This window comes from Cervus canadensis, chromosome 3 (assembly GCF_019320065.1).
Source record: "Cervus canadensis isolate Bull #8, Minnesota chromosome 3, ASM1932006v1, whole genome shotgun sequence".
Lineage (NCBI taxonomy): Eukaryota > Metazoa > Chordata > Mammalia > Artiodactyla > Cervidae > Cervus > Cervus canadensis.
Genome location: NC_057388.1, coordinates 97,045,277 through 97,059,835, shown reverse-complemented (window position 1 = coordinate 97,059,835; position 14,559 = coordinate 97,045,277). Strand labels below are relative to the sequence as shown.

Below are 14,559 nucleotides of genomic sequence, written 5' to 3'. Positions count from 1 at the left end.
CCTCCCGTCAGACTTTCCCACTTGTTCCTCCTGAGAAGTGGCAGGTGTGCATTCAGCCAGTGTCCTGTTCATACGCACTGAAGTACAAAGTGCGGTTGATCAGCAGCCTGGTTCTGCTTGTTGGTTGGGATGGGGATGCGGGATAGAAAGGAAGAAGATGGCAGGAGAGGTGGAGCAGGCAGGGAGCCGAGTGGTCAGGGAAAGCGGAGCTGGGAGGAGGGAGGAGAACGCACTGGGTCTTTTTTCTCCACACTGAGACCAAGGGAGCCCGTTCATAACGACACTAACCTGCCTTGCAGTGCTGGCCCGCAGAGCCGTGCAGGAGTATATCATCACATCCATCAAAGAGGTGTTGAGGACCCATTTCAACCGTGTGGTGGAGCTCAAGGTGGGTCCGCATGGTGTGGAAATCTGCAGGGGGAGCTTGGCTGGATTGCACGTCACAGTGGGAGCAGGACATTTGCTTTCCTCTTCCCCCCTCCCTCCTCCTGGTGGACACCTTCTCTTCCTTTGGATCACCCCTCAGACATCCAGTTCTCCAAGGAAGCCTTTCTGACCCCAGACGAGGCCAGGTTTAGTCCATCAGGGGGCGTGTTGGCAGAGTGGGAACAAAGGGCTGTAAGACTTGAGTCTGGGGTGATGACCTAAGGATCTCACTTCCCTTGATTTACATGAAAGGGCTTGGATGAGAGTTTACAGTGAGTGTGTATGTATGTTTCTGTGCATCGAGTGAGATGGGTTTCTAGGTGCTTTAGGCTGGATTCCTGCTGGTGCCTCCTGTCCCCTGCTGAGCTCACAAAGCCACATTCTAGCCTGGCATCATCTTGAACAGAGCCAGGAGCCATGTGTGGCTGTTGAGCACGTGGAATGGGGCTTGTCCTGAGTGAGATGTGCTGTCAGTGCAAGATACACACCAGATTTCAAAGACTCAGTGCAAAAGGGAATGCAGAGTATCTCATTAATCATGTTTTTGCATTGCCTGCAATTGAGATGACATATCATATATGGTTTAAGTAAAATGCTTTAAAATTAATTTCACCTGTTTATTTTTTTTAATGTGGCTACTAGAAATTTAAAAATTACATATGTGGCTCACGTACTTCTTGTGGATAGCTCTACTTCATAGAGTAAGTGCTCCTTTTTATGTGGGTTAAATACAATAAAACACCTTGAATTTTTCTTAATTCCTTATTTGGTTCCTATTATTAACTATTCTTCTTTTTCACAGTCCTTGCTCTTGTAATTTTGTGCTTTTGTTGAGAAAGTTGACAGATATGTGAGAGGAATAACTAAAATAAAATTTTAATTATCTCTGAAGCCATGCCCCTTCATTTAAAATTATTTTTTTAACTTTATTATTTTTCTACTCAATACAACTTCCTTTACTTTGAATTATGTTACCCTCAAATTTTCTATTTAATGTCTTTTGTCTTTATAGGTTTATGAACTATTCGCTGACTTCACTTTTCTGGTAACATCTGGTCCCTTTGTTTACACGGCAATATCCGTCATCAATGTACTTATAAATAGTAAACTTGTACGAGACCAAACTCCTTTAATCTTGGCTGTGAAACCCTCCTTCCTTGTGCCAGAGTCCAGGTTCCAAGTTCAAACAGGTAAGAAGACTTAAGTATAGTTTTTCTGATTTGTAAATAGAGTTTCATTTTATTTTTTATGTTTTAAAATACTTTGGGGAGGATTGTGTCAAAATTTGTTATTCAAAATTTCAAAAAACTTTATAATGATGGAGAATTTCCAGCTTATATAAAAGTGCAGAGAATAATATAATGAACCCCTAGGTACTCATTGTACGGCTTCAACAATTGGTGGCTCAGACAGTGAAGAATCCGCCTGCAATGCGGGAGACCTGGGTTCAATCCCTGGGTTGGGAAGATCCCTGGGTTGGGAAGATCCCCTGGAGGAGGGCATGACGACGCACTCTGGTATTCTTGCCTGGAGAATCCCCAGGGAGAAAGGAACCTGCAGGGCTACAGTCCATGGGGTTGCAAAGAGTCGGACACAACTGAGTGACTAACACACAACAATTTTCAACTCCTAGCCAGTTTTGTTACATCTTTGTCCCCAGATAAACCCCCTCCTCTCATGTTATTTTGATATGGCCTCGTGTCATCTCATTCATAAATATTTTAGCCTGTGACTCTAAAAGATAAGACTATTAAACATATATACACACACATAAAACATACACATGCATACATACACACATCTATTCACAGTATCATTGTCACACCCCCTGAGATTAGCTGTAATTCCTTAATGTCATTTAACTTTTTATCATGGACTTCTAAAAACATACAGAAGTAGAAAGAATACTGCAGTTAGACCACATATGTGTATACAAACTTAAAAAATTATCAACATTTTCCCAATTTTGTTTCTTTTATCTCACAGATTTTTTTGAGGAAGCTAGAGTGTTTTAAAACAATATCAGATAACATGTCATTTCACCCATACATACTTAAGAATTCATCACTAGTGAATTTATTTATATTTCAAATGTTTCAGTGTTGTATCTTTTGATGCCCCAGTTATTATCTTAGATATTTTTCCATTTTAAAATGGTATGAGTCACTTCACATTGCATGTAGTCCTTTGGTACAGTTGGCTTTCCACATTTCCGTGATATGATACATGTAAATAATATATCATAGACCCTTGTACACTGTTGGTGGGAATGTAAATTGGTGCAGCCACTGCGGAAAACAGTATGGAGGTTTCTCAAAAACCTGAAAATAGAACTACCATATGACCCAGCAGTTCCACTCTTGGATGTGTATCCAAAAGAATGAAAACACTAATTTAAAAAGATACATGCACCTTAGTGTTCATAGCAGCATTATTTTCAATAACCCAAGACATGGAAGCACCCAAGTGCCTATCAACAGATGAATGGATGAAGATGTGATGTGTGTGTGTGTGATGTGATGCTCAGTCATGTTAGACTTTTGGCGACCCCATGGACTGTAACCCGCCAGGCTCCTCTGTCCATGTGAATTTCCCAGCAAGAATATTGGAGTGGGTTGCCATTTATTCCTCCAGGGGGTCTTCCTGACACAGGGATCGAACTTGCATCTCCTGTGTTTCCTGCATTGGCAGGCAGATTCTTTACTGCTGAGCACCTGGGAATCCCTATATATATATATACTCTTCATCCATAAAAAGGAATGAAAATTTTGCCATTTGCAAGAACATGGATGGACTTAGAGGGTATTATGCTAAGTGAAATTAAGTCAGACAGAGAAAGACAAATACTATGAGATATCACTTACGCAGAATCTAAAAAATAAATCAGGCTAGTGAATATAACAGAAAAGAAATAGACTCGTTGACAACAAACTAGTGTTTACAAGTGGAGAGAACCAAGGGTGGGGACAATATAGATGTAAGAGATTAAGGGGTTGCAAACTACTATGTATAAAATAAACAAGCTACAAGGATATATTGTATAGCACAGGGAATATAGCTAGTATTTTATAACTATAAATGAAATATAGCCTTTAAAAATTGTGAATCAGTGTGTTGTACACCTGAAACTTACATAATCATGTACACCCACTATCCCTCAGTAAAATAATAATTTTATAGAACTTAACCATGTACTATGGGTCAGAGTTCATTGATTTAGACACTGTTTTGTCCCTCTCCTCATTTTAAATACTCAAGAAATGCCTGGTTCAGGGGACTGTGCTGCTGTCCTTCTTTTCAGTGCTCCAGTTTGTGCCTCAGAGTGTGGACACCGGCTTCTGCAACTTCACCCAGCGCATCGAGAAAGGCCTGATGACAGCTCTCTCAGAAGTGAGGAAACACCGGCAGGGGGGGTACAACCTCACGGTGCAGGTGAGCACAGCCTTGAGTGCAGAGCAAGATGCTTTATCTTTTAAAGAGAAACCCGTTTCTTAATGGTTTGTTTCAGACACACTTAACTCTTACTAATTCCCTACAGCAGAGGAGATTCGGTTTTCATGGATTAGAGAGCATCTCTTTGCATGGCATTGAGCCCACAGAGCATGAATAGACTAAAGTATATTTGAAAGTTTACGGAGTGGCCCAATAACCAGGGAGCTCAGATGTGGTGAGCTGAAGAGAGATGGGCCTATGTGGGAAATGTAAGAATGTTCTAGAAAAGAACAGTATCAACTTAAATATCCAATGAGGGGAATGCCTGAATACACCAGAGTTTCATAGTATGGAATTTCATTTTATGGAATACCATGAAATGCAGTGCTTCACTGTATGAACAGAATATGGTACTAATCAAAGAACAGGCTTTGTACCACATGGAAACTGATGTTTTTACATTTCTTTGATATTTATTCCTCCATATTCTTTGTTTTCTCTTTTTTGAATTCATGTTAAAAAGATTTTGGTGATCCTGGATTCCCCATGCATTATTTGTTACTTTTTCCATCTCTCTCTCTCTCTTTAATATTTATTTATGTATTTTTGGCTGGGTCAGGTCTTAGTTGCAGCATGCGGGATCTTTTGTTGCGGTGTGCAGGCTCTTCATTGTGGCATTAGGGCTTCTCTCTAGTAGTGGCACAGGCAGGCTCAGTAGTTGAGGCACATGGGCTTCATTGTCCTGCGACATGTGGGATCTTAGTTTCTGACCAGGAATCAAACCCAAGTCCCCTGCATTGTAAGGTGGATTCTTAACCACTGGACCACCAGGGAAGTCCTTCTACCTCTTTTTGAAGTTCCCTGCTTTTACAGATTTCTAAATCTTGTCCTCCAAGTTGTTGATGTAGTCCTCAGCTGTGTTCATTATGTTGTTCATTTCCTCTATTGAATTTTCTTTTAGCTATCATTTCATTGTTATTTGTTCTTTGTTTCATTGCAGGCTCTCTATAATAACACAGGCTTATCTTGAATGATGTTACAGTATTCCTTTGAAAGTTTCTGAGGATGTTAATTAGAATTTTTAATTTTTTTTTTTTTTTAGAATTTTTAATTTTTAATAGGTTGTCTTCCGTGTCCTAAGTTTTCTCTGCATTCTTTGCCATTGTTCTATGTTTATCTTGGGTCTTCACTTTCATGCTAATAGTTTTCTGTAAGCATCTGCTGACCATTAGTGGTTGTCTTTAGGAATGAGGAAGAAGGTGGTTTTAGCACCTCATTCATCTTTCCCTATCAGCTATAGAGTCTGTGTCTACATCAGCCCTCTCTCCTGATAGGAGAGTTCACTGGAGCCCTGGGTACCAGGCAATATTTGGTCAGGGACAGGCAACCGTTGTATGAGATGAGGAGGTTGTATCCTGGGGGTGCGGTGTGTTGATGTATTTTTCATGGTAGAACAGCTCCTCCTTTTCACTCCTTTTCCTTCTTTGTCGCTGTGTGCACTGTGGTTATTTTCACCCATCTTCCTGCTTAGAGGCTGCCCCACAAAGGGTCTTGGGCCCTCTCAGACCAGGAGCTCATCTTCCTCAGGGAGCAGCTCTTCAGCTTCCTGGGGTGGAGCTGGGGCTGCTAGCCCTTCTGAGTTGGCCTGGGTGTGACGTGGGAAGGGAGCGGGGTGGGAGATACCCGAATCAGTGGTTGGCACCCAGCCTTTACCTAGTGACCCCAGCGGCTGTCCTGCAGCCCACTCTGGTCTCAGTTCTTGCAGATCTCTGGGAGGAGGCCTCCTGGGGCCCCTGGAGGAGACCCATCTCAGTCCACTGTGGTCTGTGCATGTGTGTGTTTTGGGGTCTTGGTTCCCTCCATTTTGGTTTGTATCAACATGATTCCCACCCTGTCTCCAGCTTCCAGTAATTTGACAGAATCTCTGGTTTTCTTCTTTTCTCGGCGTCTTTGTAGATTTATTCCCCTTTGTTCATCTTATTGTTATATCAGTGGGATTTGGGGTGGGAACGAAAAGGGGAGGAACTATAAATACATGTGCTCAGTTCTCTATTTAATGTAAAAAAATGTTTTCAATAAACTGAGGGTTTAAAATTATTACAAAAAGGAACCTGGCTGTGAAGCCAATTACTCTTCCTTTAAAAATATTCTTTTTTTAAAAAAAAAATTTGGTGAGGGCAATTGTGAGAGAGAAATCATAGTCAAGCTTTTACCTGGACATTTTAATTTATCTTAGAAACTTATTCTGATTTCTTTCTTTCAGATCTTGAATATCACTGTGGGATCTTCGAGGCTGGCTCCTCGCCGGGGCCCTGTGAACATCGTCTTTGCTGTCAGAGGCTCGCAGGGGTTTCTGAACGGATCTGAAGTGAGCGAGCTGCTCAGAAACCTGAGCGTGGTGGAGTTCAGTTTCTACCTGGGGTACCCGGTGCTGCAGATCGCTGAACGTGAGTGGTGCTCTCCCGGGGAATGTGGCTGGGAGCGCTTGCATTGGTGGACCTCTTCAAACAGAATAGCTAGCAGAAAGGCAGAATATAAATCAGATAAAACTGGAGCTCCTCAGATCACGTGGAGGTGGGCCTCCAGAGCCTTCCTCTCCCCCCAGGCTTGCGTTGTTATTCTCTTTAGAGAGCCAAGGGTGCCATCCAAGATTATACCAGTCCTGGAAAAGGTGAAACCAGAGGGACTGAGTAACAGATCTGTGGTTACCAGGGGTGAAGGGTATGAGGAAAGCAGCTTGGAGTAGGGGGAGGGGGTAGTGATGAGAGTGTCTTGTTTATTATGGTGGTGGTTACACACCTCTATGCACTTGTCAAAACTCATAAAACTATTAGGTTGGTGCAAAAGTAATTGCGGTTTTGCATTGTTGAACTTCTCCATTTGATATTGGAATACCTTTTTTTTTTTCATTTATTTTTATTAGTTGGAGGCTAATTACAATATTGTAGTGGTTTTTGTCATACACTGACATGAATCAGCCATGGATTTACATGTATTCCCCATCCTGATCCCCCTCCCACCTCCCTCTCCACCCGATTCCTCTGGGTCTTCCCAGTGCACCAGGCCCGAGCACTTGTCTCATGCATCCAGCCTGGGCTGGTGATCTGTTTCACCCTAGATAATATACATGTTTCGATGCTGTTCTCTCGAAACATCCCACCCTCACCTTCTTAAATAAACTTGGTTATGTTATACATCATTTTAATGCCCATTTCTCACTTTATTTTTATTTTTATTTTTTTTGCTAGTGACTTGTTACTGGCTGTGTATTTTATACTTATTTTAGACTATGGAAATATGCTAAACAAAAAGGAAATTTGAGTGATTTCCTTATTTGAGTTCAAAATGGGTTGTAAAGCAGCAGAGACAACTTACAACATCAACAAAGCATTTGGCCAAAGAACTGCTAATGAATGTACAGTGCAGTGGTGGTTCAAGACGTTTTGCAAAGGAGAGGAAAGCCTTGAAGATGAGGAACGTAGTTCGGAAGTTGACAATGGCATTGAGAGCCATCAGCAAATCTGATCCTTTTCCAACTACGCAAGAAGTTGCTGAAGAACTCAACATTGACAATTTTACAGTCATTTGGTACTTGAGGCAAATTGGAAAGGTGGAAAAGCTTGATAAGTGGGTGCCTTGTGAGCTGACTGAAAATAAAAAAAAATTGTCATTTTGAAGTGTCCTCTTATTCTAGACAACAAGAGTGAACCATTTCTCAATCAGATTGTGTTGTGGGATTTAAAGTGGATTTTATATGACAACTAGCAATGACTAGCTCAGTGGTTGGACCAAGAAGAAGCTCCAAGATACTTCCCAAAGCCAGACTTGCACCAAAAAAAGGTCATTGTCACTGTTTGGTGGTCTGCTGCTGGTCTGATCCACTACAACTTTCTGAATCCTGGCGAAACCATTCCATCTGAGAAGTATGCTCAGCAATTTGATGAGATACCCTGAAAACTGCAACACCTGCAGCCAGCATTGGGCAACAGAAAGGGCCCAGTTCTTTTCCACAACAACACCTGACCACATGTCACACAACCAGTGCTTCAAAAGTTGAATGCATTGGGCTATGAAGTTCTGCCTCATCTGCCATATTCACCTGACCTCTCGCCAACTGACTACCGCTTCTTCAAGCATCGTGACAACTTTATGCAGAGAAAATGCTTCCACACCTAGCAGGATGCAGCAAATGCTTTCCAAGAGTTCATCAGATCCTGAAGCATGGATTTTCACACTACAGGAATAAACAAACTTATTTCTCATTGGCAAAGATGTGTTGATTGTTTTGGTTCCTATTTTGATTAATAAAGATGTGTTGAGCCTAGTTATAATGAATTAAAAATCATGGTCCAAAACCGCAATTATGCTTGCACCAACCTAAATATACAGCAAAAAGACCAAGGTTTACTGTGTGTACATTTAAGAAGAAAAACAAAGCAGAAATGAAAACCAACAAAACCTTCCTTCCTGGTGGAAACAGTTCAGTTCACAGTACAAAGGGAGTGGAGTCAGGATAAGGGAAATATTTACTTCAAAAAAACAGTAGATTCCAGAGTTGAAGTCAAGGGAAAAAAAAGATATCAAATTCTTTTTCAGAATGGAACAGCCAAATGGCTTAATGATTATTACCGTGTTTTGTGTGTTAGTCGCTCAGTCGTGTCTGACTCTTTGCAACCCCATGGACTGTAGCCTACAAGGCCCCTCTGTCCATGGGATTCTCCAGGCAAGAGTACTGGAGTGGGTAGCCACGCCCTCCTTCAGGAGATTTCCCGACCCAGGGACCAAACCCAGGTCTCCCGCATTGCAGGCATATTCCTTACCATTTGAGCTACCTGGGAATCACCTGGGAAGCCTTTTGTTATTTTAGTGTAGTGTTAATTAAATGAATTTTCCAGTGGTCATGTATGGATGTGAGAGTTGGAATGTGAAGAAAGCTGAGCGCTGAAGAATTGGTGCTTTTGAACTGTGGTGTTGGATAAGACTCTTGAGAGTCCCTTGGACTGCAAGGAGATCCAACCAGTCCATCCAAAAGGAGATCAGTCCTGAATATTCATTGAAAGGACTGACGCTGAAGCTGAAACTCCAATACTTTGGCCACCTCATGCAAAGAGTTGACTCATTGGAAAAGACCCTGATGCTGGGAGGGATTGGGGGCAGGAGGAGAAGGGGACGACAGAGGATGAGATGGCTGGATGTCATCATCGACTTGATGGACACGAGTTTGAGTAAACTCCGGGAGTTGGTGATGGACAGGGAGGCCTGGTGTGCTGTGATTCATGGGGTGACAAAGAGTCTGACACGACTGAGCGTCTGAACTGAACTGAAGTGAATTAAATGAAAAAGGATAACTTGTAAAATGCAGAAGTAGACAGGGATGAAATTGTTATTTACGAATAGCAACTTTCAGTGATACATTGTGCAGGTATGGATGAAATAATAAGTATGCCAGACATTGGGTCACTTTACCCTGTCTGAGTCATTGCTGGGAATTTCCAGGGCTCTGAGGAACACGGAGTGAAAACTGGTTGCTCTGGAATTGTGACATTTCAAGGGGAACTTAAGGGTGAGCTCTGTGAAACAGTGTCCCATGATGTCGCCCTTTCTTTCCTTTTCTCCCTCTTTCTCCTGGAGGCTGATGCGCTCAGGACCCTGTCACTGTCTCTGCCTTCACCCCAGCCTGGCACCCTAGCCTTGCGCCCACAGGCAGAGCTGATTAGTGAAGGAGAGATGGCATATTGTGACTTTATCCCTCACTCCCTAGAACACTCACCTTTCTGACTGTTGCAAACATTTTTTTTTTTTTAACAGATCTTTCTCCTTTTCTAACTCTTTCCTTCTTATAGCCTTCCAGTACCCACAGCTCAACTTATCTCAGCTGTTGAAGTCCTCCTGGGTAAGAACAGGTATGTTTAACTTACATAATGTTTTGAGAAACTGTAAGAGGAAGAAGCCTGTGCTGGGGTATTGAGAGGGACACCGCCTTTCCTGTTTCTGAGCCCTAAATTCAGGGCAACATGTACCTTAGATTCCTGGCAAAGAATGAATGAAAAAAGGGATTCAGATTCGACCGCGAGAATATGTCCCACTGAGTTATGGCACAGAAAGGATTGGCTTTCTTTAAAATTCATACGTCAAGTTCAGGACAAAGTCTAACAGGAATTGACAATCTTCTGACCAGAACAGGACAAGGTTCCAAAGCAAGGATCTCTTCTTTTCCCCTAAAAGCCTCATATGTCTGGTTTGATAAGGACAAATAAGGTAACTTGGTGAGCAGTTAAGAAGCGTGTTTTAAAGTCTTGTGGGCCTGGGTCAGATATTCATAGCTGTGGAATTGCAGATAAAGGCTTTTTAACTTGGGACACAAAAGAGTAAAAGATGCCCAGTCTACGACAGTGTGGAAGCAGCCTGGTACCTCACTGGTCGTGGGAGGAAGCTTGCAAAGTGGGGATCATCATTATGGACAGGTTCCTGGGCCCTGCAAGTTTTCATTGCTCATGTACAACATGATGCCTGATAAAGGCCCCACCTCTTTGCATGGTACAGTGGCTTTATTTTCAAAATAATTTTCCTAGTGGTTAAGTGACTTACACGTGGTCCTATCTCAAAGGGGATTTGAGCCAGTTTTGGCTGAAAAACTCAGACTTTTTTCTTCTATACCATGCTGAGAAGCCGTTGTCTGTTTAGATAATCCAGATGTCTGAAGACAGGCTTCCTTATCTCAAGTCAGTTAATGAGTCTGAATCTTGAGTCAAGATAGAATATGAGCTCAGACCATTTACAGAAATTTTGAAATGAGTGCAGACAAAACATTTGATCTTGTGTAGGAGCTCTTAGTGGAAAAGGAAATGGCAACCCACTCCAGTGTTCTCGCCTGGAGAATCCCAGGGACGCCGGAGCCTGGTGGGCTGCCGTCTATGGGGTCACACAGAGTCGGACACGACTGAAGCGACTTAGCAGCAGCAGCAGGAGCTCTTAGCTCCAAAGCTCCTGCATTGCTGAACTCCTGGGACTTCTGGCCACCAGTCTTTGTGAACTTTAGAGATAAGACCCATGACCTATCCTCCCTGGGGCTCTCCCGCACCCCATTCATCTTCCCTCTTTCCCCTTTTAATGTCTCCTTCCTAGGGATTGGCATTTTATAGTAAGCCTGGGTTAATTTCCTTTGCACACACTCTTTCCTCTCCACTGTTAACTTGTTTGGGGGCCTCTGTGTGTTTCACCTTGAATGTAGTCCTCCTGGGTGTTGTTGAGAAGCAGCTCCAGAATGAAGTGTTTCAAGCTGAGATGGAGCGCAAGCTGGCCCAGCTGCTCAGCGAGGTTTCCACCAGAAGACGGATGTGGAGAAGGGCCACCATTGCTGCTGGGAACAGCATGGTGCAGGTAAGGAGACGGCCGGAGGAGGAGGGAGGGGAAGGACAGAGGAGCCGTCTAAAAATGAGCCGTGTTTTCACACAAATGGAAAATGCCAGGAGAAGAATCTTGATAAATAGACTGATTGCTCTCTTCAGCGGCAGTGAATGCGTCAGCATTTCGGTTCCACTAGAGTCTGGACAGATACTTCCCGAATCCTTAATGCAGCAAATGGCCTTGTGGGGACCACAGCAAAAGAATGTATAAGTGGATTGCCACTGGATGATCTGATTTTTCAAAGAGTAGTTTTTTAGTTACCAAAACAGTTTTATGGAATGGTAAGCATTATTGATAGCATCGTAGAGGTAAATCATTCAGCTGTGAGAAACCTTGAGAGATGGGAAAGAGGAAAATGTTGTCCTCTATTCCAGCACTCTGTCTTCCCCGCCTCCCGCCAGCCCTGGTTGTCCCTTGTTGCCCAAATTGTCTTCACGACATAAACTGGCAGAAAGGTTGCAATGACAGATCCATTTGAATCGAAAAGTGACCCATTTAAAAATGCATATACTCAAGAGTTGGGGGTTGGGGCTGTAATTAATTCCCATCTCGATATGAATTACATTATTTTGGATTTTTGTCTTTACCAATGCTGACTTGTAAAGCTAGGGAAATGGGATATTTGGAGCTATGCCATTCCAGGGACGAGAAGCCAGGGTGAAACCCCAGCGTGCAGAGATGTAGAGACTGGTGGTTTAGAGGCTTTCGAGAGAAAGATGTGAAGCTGACACTTGGGTGGGGAGCTGGGCAGTTTGCCGAGAACTGGCATCACCATTATCCCTCAGCTCTTTTACCGAGTTTTTCTCTGTAAATGTTGCTCTTTATTTTCCCTCCCAGAAAGGTGGTTATTAGGTTTCTAAACTAGTTACTTTGCCAGATGCTATAGAATATACAGAAATTGAAAAACTAAAAAAAAAAAAAAAAAAAAAAAGAGCAATATTAAGCAAATAACTATAATACTAAGAATAAAAATGAACATTAAAAGCCTTGCCTTATTTAGCAGCCTTGGCTTCATAGAGCTCAAGGTCTGGGTGGAGGTTAATTTATGCACATAAAATAGCAGTAGAGGACCATAAAATTCCATAATGATGTGTTTAATTAGTTGTGCAAGTTCCCTGAGATAGAAATGTGGAATCTTTGAAAGTTAACCAAGTCATCCTAGGCTCATGGTGCCGCCTAATGAATTGCTTAGAAAGCATGCCCTATGTGTCTTCCGCTTTAGAGTGACCAAACATGGAGATGTAGGCAAGGATTTATGTACAACCAGGACTCTTCATCAAAACATAATGCTATGGCTGATTCATGCTGATGTTTGGCAGAAACCAACACAATATTATAAAGCAAATAAGTTAATTAAAGAAAAAAACATAATGTGTAAAGACCCTATTGTATAGCACATGGAACTCTGCTCAATGTTATGTGCTAGCCTGGATGGGAGGGGAGTTTGGGAGATAATGGATTCATGTTTTATATGTATGGTTTAGTGCCTTTGCCGTTCCCCTGAAACTACCACAACGTTGTTAATCTGCTAAACCTCAACACAAGGTATTTTTGGTGATAAAAAAAAACAAACAAACCCATAATGTGTAAAAGTGAAAGTATTAAAACAAGCTCAATGTCCAGCAATTAGAGAATGGGCAGATAAACTGTAGTGAAATCTTTATGTTAGAATGTCCCATTATCATTTTTTTTTAATTAGTGAGGGAATATAGAAAAAAGCTCAAGTAAAAAGGGGCTATAAATGAATATATGCAATATAATCCAAATATTAATGTACATATGAAAAAAATGACAGGAGGAAATATGCCAAAATATTTGCAATGATTTTCTTTGGTTGACTGAGTTTCAGGTGATTTTTGTTTTATTCTTTATCCTTATTTTTCTTGTTCTTCAAAATTTCTTCAATGAGTGTATAATTTGTATAGTTGAATATGTGATTTTAATCAGAAATTTTTTTTTTAAATAACATAGAAAATGTTGCCCCAAATGATGACTGTCACAGCCTGGTTTTATGGATTTCAGATATGAATCTGATACGAAGTCATCTAGAAAGGATGCTGGGATTTTACAGACTGTTACTTTCAGATTGGAGAAGCATGTAGAATTTTTAATCAAGGTAGATGTCACTGGATATTTGGGTGTATGGTTTCTGCAAGAAGAAGCATTTCTAAAACTTATCAGAACTTTAAAGTGGAATAAATAGGCACATAGGTAGACAGGCAGGTGGATATAATCTATTGCATTTCAGTAGCCCTTTATAGTATTCCATTCTAAAGGCTAATGAAAATCAACTATTATAGCACAGTTCTGGGGGAGGAAGTAGGTGGTTAGGGAGAAGTGGTCAAGGAACTAACTTAGAAACAGCAAATGAAGGCCTAGAAACAACAAATGAAGGCCTGGACAGGTGAGCCGTTCTTAAGATGCAGAGGTATAAAGAACAGATTCTCCAGGGATGAGAGTTTGGACCTATGTTAAGGATCTTTATACATGATCTGGAAGTAGGCGTTCACAATGAAATCATGAAATAGTGGCCAGAAGTTTGCCAGAAGTTTCCAGTGGTGAAGAAAGAGGCCAACAGCCATGTCCAGAGCACAGGGCACTATTACAGTTCTGTATTGTGGCTAGCAAAGTAGCAGCTACATTTTGCCAATGGCAAATGTAGAGCCCAAACATTCAAATTATGTGTCTAAAATAGAGGGCTTGGGATTACCATTGATCATTCTCTCAGAATGTCAGTCCACTATTTTGCTGGAGTCTAAAGGGGCCATAAAGTTGTATATTACTAAGAGAAATAGCAACAAAATAGAAAGCTATATTTATGCAAAACTGTGATATATCAAGTGTCCTAGATTCTGAAGTACTAATGTAACAGGACTTCCCTGTTAACACCAGAGAGATACAAATTTTGGGACAAGTCAAAGTATTGACCCAGCAGATAATGAGTTTATGAAATTTTTTCAACTTGATTGTGAAGTAATTGACATATAACATTGTGTAAATTTAAAGTGTACTGTGTGATGATATGATTTATGTATGTTGTTTGGTTGCTAAGTCATGTCCAACTCTTTTGTGACCCCATGGACTGTAGGGGGCTCCTTTATCCATGGGATTTCTCAGGCAAGAATACTGGAGTGGGTTGCCATCTCCCTCTCCGTTGATTTATATATACGTTGTGAAACAATTACTAGTATAAGATTAGTTAGCACATCCATCGCTCACATACTTATTTTTTGTGTGTGTGGTGAGAACTTTTAAGGTCTATTCTCATAGCAGCAAGTATGCAGTACAATATTA

At 41.6% G+C, this 14,559-nt stretch overlaps 1 protein-coding gene across 1 annotated transcript in view; it reads left to right on the top strand.

Annotated features, from left to right (window-relative positions):
• Positions 1-14,559, top strand: part of KIAA1549 (KIAA1549 ortholog) — a 125,099-nt gene that overhangs the window by 48,885 nt on the left and 61,655 nt on the right. The window contains exons 3-8 of the mRNA XM_043463833.1: positions 300-388; positions 1,439-1,616; positions 3,728-3,858; positions 6,122-6,305; positions 9,702-9,761; positions 11,090-11,238. Of these exons, the coding sequence (XP_043319768.1) occupies positions 300-388; positions 1,439-1,616; positions 3,728-3,858; positions 6,122-6,305; positions 9,702-9,761; positions 11,090-11,238 (791 nt within the window). The remainder of the gene's footprint in view (positions 1-299; positions 389-1,438; positions 1,617-3,727; positions 3,859-6,121; positions 6,306-9,701; positions 9,762-11,089; positions 11,239-14,559) is intronic.